At 43.1% G+C, this 21773-nt stretch overlaps 1 protein-coding gene and 1 non-coding gene across 9 annotated transcripts in view; both read right to left on the reverse strand.

Annotated features, from left to right (window-relative positions):
* The window catches only part of EFCAB2 (EF-hand calcium binding domain 2), a 162253-nt gene that overhangs the window by 73853 nt on the left and 66627 nt on the right, over positions 1-21773 (reverse strand). For all 8 annotated transcript variants that reach the window (NM_001131911.1, XM_009246323.4, XM_054557391.2 and 5 more), the window contains 1 exon segment: positions 1501-1573. In NM_001131911.1, coding sequence (NP_001125383.1) covers positions 1501-1573 — 73 coding nt within the window.
* On the reverse strand, positions 16783-16886 carry LOC112131061 (U6 spliceosomal RNA). Its single transcript, XR_002913212.1, has one exon. It is a non-coding gene; the product is annotated as a U6 spliceosomal RNA (small nuclear RNA).

The raw sequence follows: 21773 nt of genomic DNA on the forward strand, positions 1-21773 counted from the left end.
TTCCACTTCCTTACCTGTCTCTCTTATCCCCTTTGCCATCCCCAGACTCCACTAAAATCTTTGTGCCTAGATGAGCAATTCTGAAAAGATTCTTCGCCTGGCCAGGTAGCTTTTTCCCCTTAAAGTCTCTGTTGTTGAACCGAATGCTGCATTTGAAATGAGATCAGAGACCTTTCTGGAAAGTCAAACAGAGCATGACGCGCTCTCATCTTGGGCTGCTCATCCACTGCCTTATGGGATCATTCTCTTCACGGACTCATCTCCACTATTACACATGACTCGTTTTTGAACTTCTTAGACTCTCTGGTCAATGTAAAGTTCATTCTTGATATTTTATTCTGCTTACTCTTGTTCTAAAAGTTAGTTTTATTTCCCCAAATAAATAAAAATTCCTTACTGTCTCTGTCAACAGCCTCTGCATACGGTCAGCCCCTTGCATCTACGGGCCTCTCTGCATACGGTCAGCCCCTTGCATCTACGGGCCTCTCTGCATACGGTCAGCCCCTTGCATCTACGGGCCTCTCTGCATACGGTCAGCCCCTTGCATCTACGGGCCTCTCTGCATACGGTCAGCCCCTTGCATCTACGGGCCTCTCTGCATACGGTCAGCCCCTTGCATCTACGGGCCTCTCTGCATACGGTCAGCCCCTTGCATCTACGGGCCTCTCTTCAACTAATTTGACAGACAACACCACTTCTGCAGTGGGTTCTTTATTGGATCAGTTGTGTTACTGGTTCATAGTCATTTCTTCGAGATCTGCTCTTAGTTCTTTCAGATTGTGTTGGTTGGCTAATATGAATAGTTATCCTAATATTTCTGCATACAGTCAGCCCCTTGCATCTACAGGCCTCTCTTCAACGAATTTGACAGACAGCACCATTTCTGCAGTGGGTTCTTTATTGGATCAGTTGTATTACTGGTTCATAGTCATTTCTTCGAGATCTGCTCTTAATTATTTCAGATTGTATTGGTTGGCTAATATGAATAGTTATCCTAATATTTCTGCATACGGTCAGCCCCTTGCATCTACAGGCCTCTCTTCAACGAATTTGACAGACAGCACCATTTCTGCAGTGGGTTCTTTATTGGATCAGTTGTGTTACTGGTTCATAGTCATTTCTTCGAGATCTGCTCTTAATTCTTTCAGATTGTGTTGGTTGGCTAATATGAATAGTTATCCTAATATTTCTGCATACGGTCAGCCCCTTGCATCTACAGGCCTCTCTTCAACTAATTTGACAGACAGCACCATTTCTGCAGTGGGTTCTTTATCGGATCAATTGTGTTACTGGTTCATAGTCATTTCTTCGAGATCTCCTCTTAATTCTTTCAGATTGTGTTGGTTGGCTAATATGAATAGTTATCCTAATATTTCCACTGAGCACATTCAGTAGTTTAGGGCATTTTTTTTTTTAGTTTAAGGTAAGGATAGTTTTTAATTACAAGGAGTAGCTGTCACACAGAGAGCTGGCTGAATGAAACCTTTTTGCCCCACTCACCTCTGCAATCAGATCATGCAGCTCTCCTTCAGTAGGGCAGCATCCTAATGACCTGATAATTGTTCCAATCTCTCTGGAAAAAAAAAAAGTTTTCAATGGTTTTAGAATATAAACTCTGAAAAAGCTATATTTCTCCAAATTATCTCAGAGCATATTTTGTAATGTAGGAAACCAGATCACTCCGATATTGCCTCATGATTATAAAAGATGTTTTCTGGGGAAAGAAAAAGGAGAATAAGTGAACCAAAGAAAGATGAAAGAAATGGTTTCATTGACTGGCAAATGCCTTGCCTGGACCAATATAAAAAAGTTCTAGAAAGAAAAAGAAACGTTGGCCATGTACCAACTGACTTTAAGTGTTACTTAACTCTTTTGAGCCTCAGTTTCCACACCTGTAAAATGGGGATGATAATGTCTACCGCAGAGTTTTGTGGTGAAGTTGACATTAGTATCAGATGTTAAAAGCATGGCCTCTAGTGCCAAACCACTAGGATTCAAATCCCAGCTCTGTGACTTACTAGATTGGAGAGGTCACCTACCTAATCAATGTGTGCACAAGCCTACCTGGTAGGTAAAACACAGTGACTTCCTTCAAACACTAAGAACCAGGATGGGGGACACACTAAGGGTTAAATAAGAAGAGCTATCATAATACAAAGCACATCTCCCGGCAGAGCAGCTACTCAATAAATATTAGTTATTCACCTCTACCTGCCCCCATCATAACATAGTTCAATTCCACAAATAACCTAAGAAAAGTATAAATGCTATTCAATACTGTCTGAATATTAAGACAGGGATGCGTAATTGATTACGAAATACTTCCATTCAAAATTATCAAAATTAAAGTTGTAATGTTTGAATGTTAATTTAATTTCACAAATATTCACTTGACTAGAATAGTTAATTTACCATTCTGGATAATTTTAGTGGTATTATATTTACTCCCTATTTTACAAAGAAAACATTTTAAATAAGAATTTTAAATTTCTTCACTGAAAGAGATTGCAGAACTTAAAAGTAAAACCTAAAGTCAGTAACTGTGGAATATAGGATTCTTTTCACTTACTGATCTTCCTTCTTAATAAATGAAGGGCCAACAAAACATGTACTATCCTTGTGTCAAGTATATTTCCTTTCTTCCCGTTTTCTTGTTTTTTTTCTTTCATATAGCAAAGATATTATTATTATTATTATTATTATTTTTAGAAGGGGTCTCACTTTCATTGCCCAGGCTGGAGTGCAGTGATGCAATCTCAGCTCACTGCAGCTTTGACTTCCCAAAACTCAGGTGATCCTCCCACCTCAGCCTCCCAAGTAGCTGGGACTACAGATGTGCGCCACCATGCACGGCTAATCGCACGTTCTCACTCTTATCGCAGGCAAGAGTTTTGAAGGAGGGCAACACAATCGCACATTCTCACACTTACTGGAGCTAAATAAGTTGGTGTCAGGGAGGTAAAGAGTAGAATGGTGGTTACCAGAGGCTGGGAAGGGAAGAGGAGAAGGAGGACAAAGAGAAATTGGGTTAATAGGAACAAAAATATAGTTAGATAGAAGGAGTAAGTTCTAGTATTTAATAGTACAGTAGGAAAATTAGAGTGAACAATAATTTATTCTATTTTCAAAATAGCAAGAAGAGAAGAATTATAATGTTCCCAACACAAAGATAAACGTTTGAGGTGATGGATATCCCAATTGCCCTGACTTGATCATTACACATTGTATGCAGGTATCAAAATAGCACATGGACCTCATAAGTATGTACAACCACGGTATATCGACTTTTTAATTACCAAAAAAAAAAAAAAAAAGATTTTTGAAGGAGACAAGATGGGGAAAAGAAAAATTCTAGGCCCGTGCTAGACCAAACAGCAGCCACCAACTACGTCTGGCTATTATGCATTTGAAATGTGACTACTGCAAATGGAAATGTACTGTCAGTGTAAAATACACACTGATTCCAAAAGCTTAGTATGAAAAAGAAAATGCAAAATAGCTCATTAATAATTTTTAATATTCATTACATGTTGAAATGATAACACTTTAGACACATTGGGTTAAATAAGATACGTTGTTAAAATTAATTTTACTTGCGTTAAATTATTAGGTTCATGCAAAATTGTGGGTTTTGCCATTAAAAGGGCAAAAACTGCAATTACTTTTGCACCAACCTATAAGTTTCGCCTAAAGCTGCCTCCTTACATGTTTTAAGCTTGACCTAGAGGTTTCTGCAACCTAACTGGATGTTACAACAGACGTAACCTACTCACGCCCCAATCACAGCGTTTCAGCCAATCACAGCCAACGGTTCAAACCTTGTTCAAAGGAGGCCAACTTCGAGCTGTAACTAGGCCAGCCGTTTCTGCACCTCACTTCCATTTTCCATACATCACTTTCCTTTTTTTGGAGGGGTGAGCTGATTCTCAGACGGTTCTTTGCTCAATTAAATTCTGTTAAATTCAATTTGTCTAAAGTTTTTCTTTTTCTTTTTCTTTTTTTTTTTTTGAGATGGAGTCTCACTCTGTCACCAGGCTGGAGTGCAGTGGCACAATCTCGGCTCACTGCAACCTCCGCCTCCCGGGTTCAAGCAATTCTCCTGCCTCAGCCTCCTGAGTAGCTGGGACTACAGGCGCCCACCACCACGCCCAGCTAATTTTGTATATTTTTAGTAAAGACGGGGTTTCACCATGTTGGCCAGGATGGTCTCGATCTCTTGACCTCGTGATCCACCCGCCTTGGCCTCCCAAAGTGCTGGGATTACAGGCCTGAGCCACCACGCCCGGCCTTGTCTACAGTTTTTCTTCCAACACCTGTTTCTTTTTTACTTAAAAAAACGTGGCTAACAGAAAATGGAAAATGATATACTATGCAAACTCCTTCTGGACAGGGCTTTTCTGGGGAAGAGCTTCCATCAGGAGTCAGACTGTGAGAAGAGAGCAGATAAGGAGAAAGTGAGAATTACACTGTGCTGTGTCAGCAACAGAAGCCTCTGTGTTCCTCTCTGAGACACTCCCAGCTACTCAGGAGGCTGAGGCAGGAAAATCGCTTGAACCCGGGGGGCAGAGGTTGCAGTGAGCCGAGATGGCACCACTGCACTCTAGCCTGGGCAACAGAGTGAGAATCTGTCTCAAAAAAAAAGTATTAAGCAAATGTAAGGTATGGAAATTTGTGTCACAATCTCACATACGGTACTTGAGTAACCTGAGTATAAAATGTCTACCTTGGATACAGTATTAACAGGATACACGAGGAGCTGGTAACATTAACTGGAGGGTGGAGAATGCCTTGGAGGAGAGTGGGTGGCAGGGGCAAAGGCTGGAGGAAGTCTTTTCAGCATCTACCTTTTGAATCTTTTGAATTACAAACAAATGAATACATACATTTTAAATTAAGTAACTTAGTCTCAGCTACTAGGAAGGCTGGGGCAGGAGGATGGCTGGAGGCCAGGGGTTCAAGGCTGCAGTGAGCTATTACACACCTGTAAATGGCTACTTCACTCCAGCCTGGGCAGCACAGCAAGACCCTGTCTCTAAAAACATTTTTTAATAAAACAACTTACAACTTCATAAAATGAATATTCTGGCTCGATGATAAAAGGCTATAATTTTCTTAAACACATAAGAGAAGCGCAGTCTGACCCAGGGATAGGCAGCGAGGGGCAAGAAGAGCAAATAAACCTAAGACAGAGTTAGAGGGAGTCATCAGACTTCATGAGGGAGAGGAAGGTCAAAAGAGTTAAGAATTTCTTATCAGTTGGTAATGAGTTACCAATATCAAGGACTGCATCAATCACTGAGTTCAGAAAACGGAAGGAGAAACAGGCTGGACGCGGTGGCTCACACCTGTAATCCCAGCACTCTGGGAGGCTGTGGGTGGGAGGATCACTTGAGGCCAGGACTTCGAGACCAGCCTGGGCAACACAGCAAGACTGCCATGTCTACAAAAAATTTTAAAAATTAGTTGAGTGTGGTGGCACGTGCCTGTAGTCCCAGCTACTCAGGAGACAGAGATGGGAGGATCAGTTGAGCCGAGGAGTTCAAGGCTGCAGTGGACTATGATCCTGCAACTGTACTCCAGCCCGGGTGACAGAATGAGATCCTGTCTCTAAAAGAAATACCAATAAATGTGCAAAATAAATAAAAATAAATTTTTAAAAAGGAAGTAAAAAGTTTGGGTGGAGGGAGATGAAGAGTTCAATCTGGGACATGCTGAATTTCCAACATGCTTGTTCTTGCTGGTTATGTCATGAAAACCCTGACCATCTCTCAGGGTTATGTCGCAGTGAGCAGCCTCGAGAGATGACGTAATGTCTCCCTCCAGGCCAAAGAGCAGGCTTGCTTCCTGCTTGCTATAAAAGCAGTAGATATCCCCTATTCTGTTCCCTGAAATTCTCTGTTCTGAAAGCTCTGTTTCCTTTCTGTGATGCCACCCATTGCCTGTGCCGGCAGCCAGCTGGGCCCATCACCAGGAAAAGGTGAGGGCAGGAGTAACTGTCACCCACAAGCTGATGCTCATGTTGCCTGCTGTGCCAAGAGGAATGAAGTCCTTTGTCACTGACCCAGGAGTCTCAAGTCTTGTGGCAACATCCATGAAACAGTAACAAGCTAACTTACTAGCTTACAAGTGGGATAAAATCAAACCACAGACTTGATGCTCATACGAGTGCGAAGTGCAGGAGAAGGATCTGGCTGGAGACGTGGATCCGGTCATGAAACCACAGCAGCAGAAAAGCTCCTTCACATAGAATGTATTGGCTGGGAAAGACAAGGAAGAGGTCTGAAGAGTACCCACATTCAAGGAATGATCCAAGAAAGAGGAACCTGCATGAGAGATGGAGCAGAGGAGCCAGAGAGGGAAGTGAACATCCAGGAGAGGGCTGGGGCATAGAGGCTAAGGAAAAAGAAAATGCAAAGTCATGCTTGGCTTTCCGATGCTGCTGAGAGGTCAAGGGAGGTAAATTCTGAGAAATATCCACTGGAGTTAGTAAAAAAGGAGATCAGCTATGGTTTTGACAAGGGCACTCTCTCTTGAAGGTGGAGGAGAAATTAGATTGCAGTGGGTCAGGGAGGATCTAAGAAGTGAAGGGGAGAAGTCAGGCGTGGTGGTGGATGCCTGTAGTCCCAGCTACTCATGAGGCTGAGGTGTGAGGATCGCTTGAGCCCGGGGGAAGTGGGGGTGAAGGTTGCAGTGAGCAGACAGCCACTGACTCGGCACTCCAGCCTGGGCAACATACACAGACCCCCACATCAAAAAACAAACAAACAAAAACCCCAAAAAACAAACAGAAGGGGAGGGAAGGGGTGTCTGGAGAGGAACATGGTGTTAAAGAGGATGTTTTTTCTTTTTTGATACTGAAGACCTGAATGATGTGAGCATATTTTAATGCTACTGGGAATGAGCTCGTGCAAAGAAGAAGGCTGATGAGGGCGTTGTTCACTGGGTGGGTGGGTTTCCTGAGAGGGTGGGAGGGCCTGGGCCAGGCACTTAGCGCTCAGTGTTCTTCCAGCCACCCCCATCCTAGGTCCTGCCGCCTGCAAGTTGCTACATGTGAGAGAATGGCAAGTTCTTCCCTATCATAGGAAATTTCCCGCTCCCTCTTTCCACATCCCCTTGAGGAAACCATCACCATCCTCTTCTCTGCTGAGCGAATCTGCTATGGTCTCACCTGCCCAGGTAGACCACAGAAAACAAAGCCCATGTGATTGACATCTTCCAAGCATTACGCAACTTATTTCTCTCTAGTCTCGAATCACAAAGGCCTGATGATATAAGAAAAAAAGGCAAAGATTCTTTTGCTGATGAGGCCACAGTGGCCTGAAGAACAATACCATGGCTTCCTCAAGAACTCACCCTGTACACCTACAAACTGCTCCACTAGCTCACCTATATCTCACCTATCTTCTTCTCTTTTCCTCTACTGCACTGGATGAGGTTCCTTCCTCTTGCGGAAAGCTAATCTCTTCATTGAGCTCTGGGGCCCTGGAAGCCATGCTAAGGCTCCCTGTGGCTGAGCCTGGTGCAGACGACATGGATGCTGTCCCTGTCTCAGGCCTAGACAGCTCATGAGGGCAATGCTTTTCCTCTCTCCAGTTTCCCCCAGAGACTGCACTAAGCCTTGGGGTCCCAGAACACCAAGTCTTCTCTGAGTATCATTGATGGGTTCTTGGAAACTGAACTGTAAGCGAAAGGACATATAACAAAACCATTTTTTTTCTCATCAACTTTGTAACAACATTATTCAAAGACTTGCTGTACATCATTTCATTTAAAGTCGCAGTTTCCAACAACTGATTGAAAGGTTAAGAGAAGACTTACTGTACAATATAAGAGACGAAAAGAAGCCATGAAAACTACTAATATTAACTTTTTATTGGTCTTGACAAGTAGGGGTACAAGATTTAATTGGACGTAGAAAAGTAATGTGACTTATCTGTTACCTCAAGTTTTATCATACAATTCATATCTGTATCCCTAGTTTGTCTTTGGAAATGGGATGATGAAGAAACTCGCATATAAAGACTTCTCTGTCCTCTGTGTAGTAAAAGGCAAGGTCCTCTGCTGAGAGTGTATGGGACGGAAGAAGAGAGACAGTCTGAGCTGTGGCTAGGCTCCCTCCAGGACTTAACATCACCACAACTTGCCACCAGGCGCATATATCTCAAGACGGCAAGCCTCCTTCTCGCTCTCACATTCTAAAACCTGCACTTCTCCAGAGGTGCTGGATATTTCTGGGTGCTCCCCAGAGGCCCCCTCTATTCTTCTCCACCTGCCCAGTTTTTCCAGCCGACTGACCTCTGCTTCTGTGCCAGGCTCCCTTGCCTCAGGCTCCCTGCTGTGCACAGTCAACACAAGGCATGGCATGCATCTTCTACTGCTGTGTGACAAGCTGCCCGCCACAGAGTGACGGAATCAACAATGGCTTATTCTTTTCTGCCATTCTGCGGGTTGGCTGCGTGGTTCCCCCGCTAGCTTGGCCTAGGGTCACTCATGGAGCTGTGCTTGGCAGTTAATCTACACACGGCTGCTCAATCCTCTACACTCAGCCACTCAAAATGGCCACGGTCACCGCCCTGAACTCTGGGCCCTTCACCCTCCATCCTGCCTGCTGTTAGTCCATTATCCTGAACACCTCAATTTTCACCTTCTTTGTTCCTGCAAAGCACTGCTGCAATAAATAATAAAATAAAAAACCACGGCCTACTACAAATTCACCCCCATCCAACATCAAATCTGTCCTGGGTGTTGCCTAACAATCCGCTCAGTCGTCTGTTGACTTCCTGGCAAACTCCCTCCAAACAGCTATTCTGGAGCATCTCTTGCCTCAAGCTCCAAAGTACTCCCTCCCTTCATCTCAGAAAACGTCCTTATCACCCATTTCACTCAACAGATGTGAACTGTACGATCACTGGGTGCTATGATTAATCCTCATGTCACCTTCACAGTTGCTGACTTTGTACCACTTTAGAGGAATGTCCTATAGCTCTTGCCTCGTGCTCTTAGCCCTGGAGAAGTAAAAAGTGCTCCTCCTCAAAGAAGAAAATCTCTCTCTTAGTTCTTCGTTTCCACACTCAGCTCTTGTTCTTCACACACTTACCTCTCCCTCTCAGCATCTTCATTCTTTTCTTTATTAGCTGTTTCCTCTTTTGCCTTAAAATATTCAGGTATCTTCCTTATCTTGAAAAAACTTGATAGGTGCTTCGCCACTCTATTCTATTTCCCAGCTTCCTTTCACTAATCACAACACTTCTTCTAAATGGCTTATCTTGTAACTGCCAGCTTCATTTCGCACCATCCACCCCATGCCTCACCGCGCTGCAGAATCCTGCCATCACTAGCTCTTCACTGCTCAGCCAATCAGCCAATGTCTCCCTCCCACTCCCTCCCTTCCTTCCTCATCTCCACTTCCCTTTCTCCAATAACCTCCTTACTGTCCCCTACCCCCAAGCTTCTGGCTGCAAAATAATATCCATGGTTTTGTCTTCCTTTTGGGGTGGGGGGATTGAGGGGATGGGGTCTTGCTCTGTTACCCAGGCTGGAGAAGTGGCACGATCACACTCACTACAGACTCAGACTCCTGGGCTCAAGCAATTCTCCTGCTTCGGCCTTCCAAGCAGCTGAGACTACAAGTACACACCATCATGCCTAGCTGATTTTTTTTTCTTAATAGAGACAGAGTCTCGCTATGTTGCCCAGGCTGGTCTTGAACTCCTGGGATCGAGTGATCCTCCCACCTCAGCCTCCCAAAGTAGTGGGATTACAGGCATGAGCCTGGCCAGGCTGCTACAGTTTAAAATATTACAGAAAGTGGCCTGGGCAACATGGCAAGACCCCATCTCTACCAAAAATTTGTAAAAAATTATTGGGATGTAGTGGTGCAAGCCTGTAGTCCCAGCTACTCGGGGGAGGATTGCTTGAGCCCAGGAGGTTGAGGCTGCAGTGGACCAAGATCGTGGCACTGCACTCCAGCCTAGGCAACAGAGTGAAACCCTGTCTCAAAGTAAAAAAATAAAATATTACAGAAAGCTAAGAGAATAAGCAGAATCTTAGATCTGGACAAAAAGAAGACTGACCTCAATAAGAGCACTTGCAGAGGAGAAAAAGGAGGAAGAAAAAACTCCAAAAGAGAGCCAGCAAAAAGAAAATTGAGATCACAAGTATAGAGTACACCATGGAGGAATATGGCTATTAAAGAGAATACACATCCTAACCAATAGCTGAGAGTTCCACAGCACTTACTGTGTGACAGGGACTGTCCTGACACAGTAATCCCTACATTAACTCACTGAACCCTCACAACAACTAGGAGGTAGGTACTATTATTGTCCCCACTTTACAGATAGAAAACTAAAGCTCAAAGACATTAAATTACTTGTCAGGGATCACATATAGTTAATAGTCAAGCAGTGACCCCCTCTGCACTAGGGAAATATAGGAAAGAGCTGGGGGGAAGTCTGACAAGAAGGATAAGCAGAAAACGGGGATGAGGGCCGGGCGTGGTGGCTCACGCCCGTAATCCCAGGACTTTGGGAGGCCAAGGTGGGCAGATCACCTGAGGTCAGGAGTTCGAGACCAGCCTGGCCAACATGGTGAAACCCCATCTCTACTAACAAGAGCGAAAATCCGTCTCAAAAAAAAAGGGAAAAGAAAAAAAAATGGGGATAAGAACAAAAGAAAGTCACTCACAATGGGAGAAAAGTATATTAAGTAGCTTTCTGGCTCAAGAATGAAGATCTCCTCTAGGTCTTCCAGGAGGAACGGTCCTCAGATCCCTCTCCCCTTATACCAGGATCATGATCTGCATGGATGTGAGAAAAAATAGCCTCTAGCCATCAGGTTTGTATTAGCAGAATCCAGTTCTACAGTGACTTATTACACGTGCCAGACTCTGGTGTAAGGTGCTTTAAATGTTCTTCCTCACTGCTTCCTCATGACAGCTTTGTGTGATAGGTACTATTTTACAGAGGAGGAAAAATGAACCACAGAAAGCTCAAGACATTTTCCCAAGATCACACTGGTAGCCTATGGTGGAAACGGGATTCACACACACAGCCTAGCTCTCATGCCACCTGCCACTGCAAATGCTGCCTCTCATAAATCTCAGTCCAGCATTCGGACTTAAAGGAGAACTTCTGAACTATAACACAGTGCTCCCAAAGAAAGCTATGGATATTCCACCCCACGGGAGCTTTGACCGTAGATCCAGGGCTGCAAATTGTTGACCCAAGTGACAAATTTGGCCATCAGATATTTTTGTTGTTCTTGTTGTTGTTTATTTTTTCTTATTACAGCTTTTTTTAGTCTAGGATTGGCGTGTTTATTTGTTTAGGTGGGGCATACATACATGTCATGAGTACAGTATGAACTCTGTCTGATTCTCACTTTTATATCACAGGCTGGCCCCCATAAGAATTTCGGTCTATCACTCGCAGAAAATATCAGTTTTGTACTGTTTAGAAATGTACCTGCAAGAAGCAGAGGAGTGAGCCAAATGACATCTTAACCCAAGTGATCTGACTCTAAGATTATTTTTAAGAGCACACACAGACACTGTGGCTTATGTAAGAGAATGTTCTTGTCTTAGAAGACCCACACTGAGGCTGGGCACAGGGGCTCACGCCTGTAATCCCAGCACTCTGGGAGGCCGAGGTGGGTGGATCACTTGAGGCCAGGAGTTGGAGACCAGCCTGGCCCACATGGCAAAACCTTGTCTGTACTAGAAATACAAAAATTAGCCAGGCGTGGTGGTACACACCTGTAAGTCCAGCTACTCGAGAGGCTGAGGCATGAGAATCACTTGACCCTGGGAGGTGGAGGTTGCGTGAGTCGAGATTGAGCTACTGCACTCCCATCTGGGTGATGGAGTGGGACTCTGTCTCAAAAAAAAAAAAAAAGAAAGAAAGGAAGACCCCAGTGGTGCACACCTATAGTCCCAGCTACTTGGGAAACTGGGGTGGGAGGACCACTTGAGCCCAGGAGTTCATGTCCATTTCCCACCTGGACAATATAGCAAGACACCTTTCTCCAAAAAAAAAGAAAGAAAGAAGATCCACAGTGAAGCATTTCAGGGAAAGGTTACAATGTTTACAATTTACTCTCAAATAGTCTAGCAAAATGGCGATGATAAAATAACAATAATAATAAAATGTATAAATACGTATGTGTGTTTGTGCATATATAGAGAGAAATGGGGGAGAGAGGGAGAAGGAGAAAGAGGAGGCGAAAACAAACGTGGCAGATCATGAGGGATTGGCAATCTGAGTAAAAATGCACAGGAGTTCAGGGCAACACTCTTACCGTTTAGAAGTTTGAAATTTTTTAAATAAAAAGATTTTATTAAAAAAACAAGATAAGCACATTTCACTGTCATCCATCAAGACCACAGTAATAACAAAGGATAACAGAAATACTGCCTCATACACATAAACTACTTATAAAACAATTTACTCTTTTGTGTTATACTGTCTGTATCACTTTGGCTTGAAAAGCTGGTTATGAAGGATGTCTTAATCCTCAGTTTCATAATAAAATATATTAGTTACAACATTTTCACTCAGTACTTCAGAAACTTGGCAACCCTGGATAGACCTAAAATATTGTTTCCTGAAGTAAAAGTTGAGATGAGGCTGTGTATCCGTCTACCATTCCTTGCAGGTAAAAGAAAGGCACAGTGGACCCTTCAACAACATGGTGTGAACAACACAAGTCCACTTAGATGTGGATTTTCTTCTGCCTCTGCCACTCGAAACAACAAGACCAACCCCTCTTCCTTCTCCTCCTCCTCAGCCTACTCCATGTGAAGATGAGAATCAAGACCTTTATGATGATCCACCTCCTCTTAAGGAGTAGTAGACATATTTTCTCTTCCTTTTTTTTTTTTGAGACAGAGTCCCGCTCTGTCACCCAGGCTGGAGTGCAGTGGCACCATCTCAGCTCACTGCAACCTCCGCCTCTGGGGTTCAAGCGATTCCCCTGCCGCAGCCTCTCAAATAACAGAGATTACAGGTACGTGTCACCATGTTCAGCTAAGTTTATTTTTTTATTTTTAGTAGAGACAAGGTTTCACCATGTTGGCCAGGCTAGTGTCAAACTCCTGACTCAAGTGATCCACCTGCTTTGGCCTCTCAAAGTGCTGGTGCTGGGATTACAGGCATGAGCCACTGCACCAGCCCCTTATGATTTTCTTAATAACATTTTCTTTTTTTTATTTTTTTGGAGATGGAGTCTAGCTCTCTCGACCAGGCTGGAGTGCCGTGGCACCATCTCAGCTCTCTACAACCTCCACCTCCCAGGTTCAAGCGATTCTCCTGCCTCGGCCTCCTAAGTAGCTGGGATTACAGGCGCCCGCCACCACGCCTGGCTAATTTTTGTATTTTTAGTGGAGATGGGGTTTTACCATGTTGGCCAGGCTGGTCTTGAACTCTTGGCCTCAAGTGATCCACCCACCTCAGCCTCCCAAAGTGCTGGGATTACAGGCATGAGCCACCGCGCCTGGCCTAATGTTTTCTCTTATTAAAGTAACATTAGTTTACTTTAGTGTAAGAATACAGTAGATAATCCATATAACATATAAAATATGTGTTAATTGACGTTTATGTTGTCAGTAAGGTTTTCAGTCCACAGCAGGCTGTTAGTCGTGTTTTGGGAGAGTCAGAAGTTACATGTGGATTTTCAGCGGTAGGGGAGATCAGTGCTCTAAACCCCCATGCTGCTCAAGTCAAGTGTGTGTGGAAAAGACGAAGCCCTTTTCATCCTTCACGACGGCTGATGAAAGCAGCACTGCGAGCAGCTCCCTGCTGCTGGAAGAGAGATGGCTTTTCAGATGGACTCGTTGAGCCCCAGGCTCAGCTCATCAGCGGTAGCAATGGCTCGCCCTCTAAAACGGAGCAGCGGCTCCCTGCTGAAGGATCACATTGACCTGAGCCCAAGGCAGCTCACCAGTCAGGTGCCTTTCGGTGGCAATTCGTTGACGTAGTTGCCCAGTAAAGGCAATATAAGAGAGCGAGTGAGAAGAAAAAAATACAAGGGCAAATGAGGTAGGGGAAGGGAGGTGGTGTTTAAATATTAATCGCCCTTTCTTCTCAAATGTCTCTTTCCTCAAATGATAATGGAATGAGATGCATTTATTTCAAAAGGCCTTCCAAATTCCTTCAGATGAGAATAAAAAGAAATTACAGCAGAAGCAAAAACGACTCAGAGCTTCTCTTGTCCTCCCATGTTCTGAAATACGGCTAGAGGCACAAATGACGGAATGATCCTATGCACTATCCTCACATCGTATTTCTGGTGCCAAAGACATGGGAAAACAGCAGAAGGGGCCAGGTGGGCCCTGCACATGTCCAGATGGTATCGGGATGGAGCTGGGATCCTGGCCACAGTGGAGAAAACCGTACTGCTAACAGTTCAGCCTCAGGAGTAGTGAGGATCCTAAAGGTGAGCTAAGAATAAAAGAGAAGGCGAGAAGGGGCACAGGTCAGAAAAAGATCAGGCCATTAATTCTGAGAAAGAGATCAAGGTCTGTCTACAAAGCTGAAGAGAAAAATGTAAAAACACTGAAATAAGTGAAAAGAAAGTTACAGGAAATAGGAAAAAAATTCATAGCTTAATGATGAAAATAAAAGAAAGAAGTTTAGAAATAAGAAAACAAGACATTAGACAGGAACTAGAAAATGAAACAAAAATATAAAATAATTGATAAAATCATATATAATATTAAGGTTGGTTAACCTATTTCTACTAAATGAAACTTTGAATTAAGTGAATTGATTGAAGATTAAAGTAAAGCTTTTAGGCCAGGCTGAGGCAGGGGAATAGGGTCTGGAGGCAGGGATCCTAAGGCTGTTTCACACTGATTTCCTAGAACTAAATTGAAAGGAAAACTCTAACTTTCCAGCCTAAGTAACAAAAGGACCAGAGGCTACTCCCTTTGCAAACTCACTACCGTTTCCAGTAGGCAGATGGGAAATTGGCTGTCTGCAACAAACCAGACTGACTGCGGGTTGAGTCTTCGTTTGCATCTTTGTTCACTCCAGCCTCTGAATGGTTGCTGTCCACAACCAGTCAGACTGATGGCCTGCCAAGTCTTTGTTTGCATAGAGGTATAACTTTGTAACTTCACCCTAGCCTCTGATTGGCTGCGAAAACCAACTCCTGTTTGCACAGGGGTGTGACCTTTGTAACTTCACTTCAGCCTCTGGTTGGCTGCTTTCTGCAACCATTCAGACTGACTATGGGCTAGCACTTCATTTACATGAGGTGGACATGAAGTGGCCAATGGAAAACTGCTAGTGGGTATTTGGACCCAAGAAGATTCTGCATCTGGACCCTGGAGCTGCTGCTCTGGCCCACTCCCACACTGTGGAGTGTACTTTCATTTTCAATGAATCCCTGCTTTTGTTCTTTTGTTGCTTCATACTTTGCTTTGCTTTGCTGGGCATTTTGTCCAATTCTTTGTTCAAAATGCCAAGAACCCGGACAACTTGCAGTCACAACCCTCGACCAGTGACAAGGCAAGGTGGCTCACACCTGTGATCAGCACTGTGGAAGGCTGAGGCGGGAGGACCACCTGTGTCCAGGAGTTCAAGACCACCCTGAGCAATACAGTAAGACCCTGTTTCTACAAAAAAATTTAAAATTAGCCAGGCATGGTGGTGTGTGGCTGTAGTTCCAGCTACCTTGGAGGCTGAGATGGGAGGATGACTTGAGCAGGTGAGGTTGAAGCTGCAGTGAGCTCTGTGATGCTGCCATCACACCGCAGCCTGGGTGACAGAACAAGACTCTGTCTCAACATAAATAAATTCAATTAAATTAAAGCAACCTTTTAAAACTATTTTTAACATTATTAAAATTATTAAAGAATTTAAAATTATTGAAGTTATCTTTTCAAACAACTATTTAAAAAACTGAAACCAAGCCAGGCATGGTGGCTCACGCCTGTAATCCCAGCACTTTGTTGGGGCTGGATCGGGGGAGGGGGTACCGAGGCAGGTGGAATGCTTGAGGTCAGGAGTCCAAGACCAGCCTGAGCAACATGGTGAAATGCCGTCTCTACTAAAGATACACAAACACACACACACAAATAGCCAGGCGTGGTGGCAGGCGCCTGTAATCCCACCTACTAAGGAGGCTGAGGCAGGAGAATCCCTTGAACCTGGGAGGTGGAGCCGAGATGGTGCCAGTGCACTCCAGCCTGGGCAACAGAACAAGACTCTGTCTCAAAAAGTAAATAAATAAATAAATAAATAAATAAATAAATAAATCCAGCCTGGGTGACAGAGCGAGACTCCGTCTCAAAAATAAATAAATAAATGACAAAATAAAATAAAAAACTGAAACCAATGTAGTAAAATAAAATTAAAATAGTTTTTTAAAGTTTAATAATTCCTTCTTTTGTTAAGTTTTTGGAGTAGAGAAAAAAGATATAAACTCATTTTGCATATAGTAATGGGCTGGTTATCACTGGCTCCTCATAGGCAAAAAGTCCTGATTTGGATCCTTTTTTATTTCCATTGTGGTCTTATTTCCATTGTTCCAAGATCAATTTCAAGCTGCCAATTACAAACATGAAATCACTAAAGGTGGAGTCTGGAAGAAACGCACAATAGCATACCATTATATGGTACATCCACCATACATACACTAGACACAAATAACTTCAAAGCATAAATATGAGTAAAATATAGTAAAGTAATTACGAAGTGGTAAATTGTAAGTATTTATTACCTTTCTTTTTGTCATTGTTAATAAAAGCATTTATTTTGCATTTTATACAGAATAACCTGAAAAAATATGGAACGCTTCACAAATGTGTGTGTCAGCCTATGTAGGTGCCATGCTCATCTTCTCGATGTTGTTCTGATCTTAGATAAGTGCTGCTGAAGAAAACACCCTTGTTTTTTAATATAATTGAATTAAGTCTATATAATTTATTTTTAATATAAACTAGCTTTAACAATAGTTTGCAGAATTCCTGAAATTTAGCCATTAGCTCTTGTGAGCTGGGATAAGTCAGCACAGTCTGGCTGTAGCACACCACTGATGGTGAGAGTCAAAATCACTTCATTCAAACAGCTAAAGAGGCCTTCCTGGGGCTGTCCCTGTACGGGTTCATCTCCTCAACAGCGAGAGTGGCCAGGAGCAACTCACTCAGTATTCTACCATGTACACAAAACAGAAATCAAATACTAGTCTTGAAAAAAAAATTTTGTCCCTTTGAAAAATAATTTTCTTCCTTTTAAATCAATTTCATGGGATTAAAAAAACGCTAACTCCTCAATTTTGGTAGGCTTTTGAAAGAAAGTGAAAATCAACTGTTCCATATAAAGTATTTAAAATATGCTGAGACATTTGATTTCTTTTTCTTTCTTTCTTTCTTTTTTTTTTTTTTTCCTTCGAGACAGAGTCTTGCTCTGTCGCCCAGGCTGGAGTGCAGTGGCACAACCTCGGCTCACTGCAACCTCCGCTTCCCAGGTTCAAGCAATTCTCCTGCCTCAGCCTCCCAAGTAGCTGGGATTACAGGTGCCCACCACCATGCCCAGCTAATTTTTTGTGTTTTTAGTAGAGACAGGGTTTCACCATGCTGGCCAGGCTGATCTCAAACTTCTGACCTCAAGTGATCCGCCCGCCTCGGCCTCCCAAAGTGCTGGTATTGCAGGCGTGAGCCACCGCGCTCAGTCAACATTCGATTTCTTTTGTCAACGTATATGTCTTATACTGATAAGAAGTACAAACTAACTCCAAAAGCCTTTATGGTTACAAGTATTAAAAATGTTTTTCTCTACCTGTGCTATATATATAGCAGTGGGCATAGGAGTAAGACTATTTGAGAGCAAATGAGCCCCAATAAGGTGGCCCAATCGTGGTGTCATCATTTAATTATGTATAGCATTTGGACCACTTAAAATGTTTGACCCGGGGAAGCTTGGTTCTTGGCAGGCTGGCATTTAGTGGGTGTAGTATCACGTTCCTGACACAAGGGGGAGCCAGTGCCATTGAGCTAGGCTGTGACTTCAGTTTAAGGTCAGCCTAAGGTCAAAAACACCAAAGTGAAGACCAGATTCAGAACATTTCACACAATTATAAGAGACAAAAAAATAGGCAAAACATTTTACCTGCTCTATTAAATAGCTAATATTATGCTAAGGATAAGAGAACATTTAAAGCAATCCAAAAATCTCTAAGGACAAAGCAGGATTTGAAAATGGTTTTCATTCATTTAACAAACATTTGAACCCTGTGATTTGCTGGGATCGTGTACAGAACAGCAGAGACAAAATAAAGGCGTCACCCTCACAGACGGCGTTTTCACGCGTGCGCCTGACTTTGGAAAAGCCATGAATGAAGGCAAAATAATGACTAAATCTCTTTATTCAGCAGAACTTTTCTGTTCAAAAAAGGCCTCTTTTATCCAAGGTCCCTCTAACCAAGAGATCGTGTCTCCACTGCTAAGATGTGCTTCCTCAACACCTGGTTCTAACTTGCTGCAGTATTATTTCTTATATAGTCCTATGTGCTAGAGTTTGTAGCCCCCTAAAAAACTCTGGATCTTCTGTATATCATTAAAAACAAAAGTTCTATAAAATACTGGATATTACAGAGTGACTGAGAAATAATTTAACCACACAGTCACTTTTCATCTGCCATGGCGCAGGCACTCCCCTTGGCACTGTGATTACTATGAATTAGACAAAATCCCTGCTGTAGTGGAACTTACAATCAAGGGAGTGAAAGAATAACCATAAATAAATCTAAGCGAATTTTAGGTAGTGATAAATACAATGAAGAAATCAGCACCATAACCATGATTTTCATAGCTCTATCAGTTTGCTAGGGCTGCAATAACAAATTACCATAGACTGTGTGACTTAAACCACAGAAATTGATTTTCTCGGTTCCGGAGGCCACAGGTCCCAGATCAAGGTGTCAGCAGGTTGGCTGCTTCTGAGGCCTTCCTCAATTTGTAGGGGCCGCTTTTTCTCCCTGTGCCCTCACCTGGTCACCCCGCTATGCGTGAGCATCCCAGTGTCTCTCTGGGTGTCCAAACTTCCTCTTCTTAGGAGGACACAAGTCAGATTGGATTAGGGCCCACCCCAATGGCCTCATTTTAACTTAATGACCTCCCTTTTGTTTGAGCTTTTTAACTTAATGATGTCTTTTTAAATTAATCACCTATTTAAAGACCTTATCTCCAACTTTAAAGACCTTATCTCCAACTAAGGTTTCATTCTGAGGTATACTGGAGGTTAAGACCTCACCAGCCTGGCCGACATGGTGAAATCCCATCTCTACTAAAAATACAAAATTAGCCGGGCATGGTGGTGCATTCCTGTAATTCCAGCTACTTGGGAGGCTGAGGCAGGAGAATCACTTGAACCCAGGAAGCAGAGGCTACAGTGAGCCAAGATTGTGCCACTGCACTCCAGCCTGGGCAACAGTGAGACTCTGTCAAAAAAAAGAAAAAAGAAAGAAAGGAAAGGAAAGGAAAGGAAGAGAGAAAAGAAAAGAAAACAAAAGACAATGGCATGAAAAATAAAGTAAGAGACAACAACCTCAGGAAAAACAGTTTGAACAGGATGGGATGGAGAGATAGAAGTGAAATTACAAATTGCACGTTGAAGAAGGAACAGAGTGCTCAATAAAGAGCAAACTCTTTTAAGATTCTTAGCTGTAAAGAGAAAGATAATCATAGGGCATTAGCCAGGGGTTTTAGTGGGTGGAAATTTTTTGGTTTTGTTTTATATAGAAGGTGTTTGTGGGAGAAGGTATTTCATCCATAATCCTTTATATCCTTTTCCCAACGTAGACAAGGGCATTCCACGCTCACTGCCTCCGGGAGAGGAGAACTCGGCAGAATACAGTTGGCAGGGTGAGTGCCCAGGAAAGCTTTGTTATGAAAAGGGATAGTTACTTGCCAGGGTGTGGCTGAGGCCCATAAGCTACCCACACCTGCACCTGTGGAGACATCCTTGATTCTGCCTGGCTTTGGGCTGTGGGTTCATAAAGGTCACCAGGTCCAGTGGGGTTGGAGAGCCCCCCGTGTGCCAGCTCTGTGCTGCTCCTTTGCATGCAGTTCCGGACTAGCCACGCTGTGAGGCCGCTCTGAAGCTCACCCAGGATTAAGAACTACTGCTCCAGTCCGCACACCAATGGATCTACCATCCTAAAGCTAGAGTTTGCTTTCTTTTTTGGTTTTTTTTTTTTTTTTAATCCTGAAATGTTGCTCAGGCTGGTCTCGAACTCCCAAGCTCAAGCAATCTTCCGTCTCAGCCTCCTGGGTAGCTGGGACACCAGGCGTGCACTACCACACCTGGCTAGGGTTTTCTTTCTAAAAGCCCAAATCTCATCTTATCCCTTCTCAGCATTTATGGATTTGTATTGCTTACACAATGAAATCCAGGATCCTAGAGCATCAAACAAGATCATTCACTGAATGGCCCTGGCCCACCTTTACAGATTCATTTCCTAATAACACCACACAACTAGTTACATACCCTCAACTAATATTATCACACTGTATGTAGAAAAAAGACAATGTTGTATGTGTTACAGAACTCAAATAATAAATACATTTTGTCATCAGTAAGTTTATAACTTAGGAGAGACAGAAATACAAGCTTTCAGTACAAAACAGAAGTACTCTTAGAGTTACATGAGCAAAGGAAATATGGCATAAATGAGCTCTCAGTAGAAACTGGAGCTGTTACAAAATGTACTCAGTAGTTTTAAGAAAAAATAAACATTTGAGTGTCACTTCTCAGTAATCAAAAAAATGAAACAGAAGATGGCGATGGGTTAGGAGCTGGTGTAACTACCATCCCTTTAAATTAACCAAAAGCTTACTTGAATTACAGCACTTACAGCCTGGCTCCTGGGCTGGTTTCATTACTGCATGGCACCTCTGAACACTTGTTTCTAACCCCTTTAAAGATAAAAATAATGAATCCCCATGCTACCTGGGCCCTGCTACTATAAGCAAATCTTCTCCCTTTCATAGCCATTTCAATAGCATGCATGCCAGTCTTGTCTTTCTCACCTCTCCCTCTCAGACACCTCGCCTTACTATATATGAAGATGAAATGGATGAAGTTTTGTTACTTCTTCTATCTGTGATATAGAAAACACTGAATTCTATTGCTACAATTGGCCTTGGTAAAGATGGAGTTTACTTGCTCTGTGTATAAAGTGGTACCACTAGTTACTAACCCCTACCTTCCTGCAAATAAATTCAGAGGAAATTTCAGAAAACTCTGGAACTCTCGCATGAATCTATACAAATGTATTGATATCCACAGCCTGGGATTCAGGGAGGAAGTCTTAAAGAGAGACATTCTTTATGTCATGCTTATCAGGAGTAGCAAAGCGATGGTTGCTCTCCCATACCCCATCAGCCCTCACTGAAGGGGGCCATCCTGTTAACCAACTTCTGCCTGGGACAGTGCTCACCAAGATACCTAAGGAACCCAAACCCTTTCTTGGGTCCCTGTGGAGCAAAATCAATAATGCCACTAAGTAAGGATAACAGCCACTGCTGTAACAAACTCCAGCCTCCAGTGGCTCAACACAATAGTCATGGGGATAGCCCACATAAAATCCAAAATGGATTTTCCTGATCGGTGGATGGCTTTCCTCCAAAAACTCACTCAGGGACCCAGCTCCTTCTATCTTGTGGTTCCATAATTTTCAACATATGGCTTCCAATGTCACTCTACTGTATATATCAAGCTGTAAAGGGAAAAGCACCTCCCACGTGGGAGGTTTCCATGGACCGGGCCTAG

Source organism: Pongo abelii, chromosome 1 (genome assembly GCF_028885655.2).
Source record: "Pongo abelii isolate AG06213 chromosome 1, NHGRI_mPonAbe1-v2.0_pri, whole genome shotgun sequence".
NCBI lineage: Eukaryota > Metazoa > Chordata > Mammalia > Primates > Hominidae > Pongo > Pongo abelii.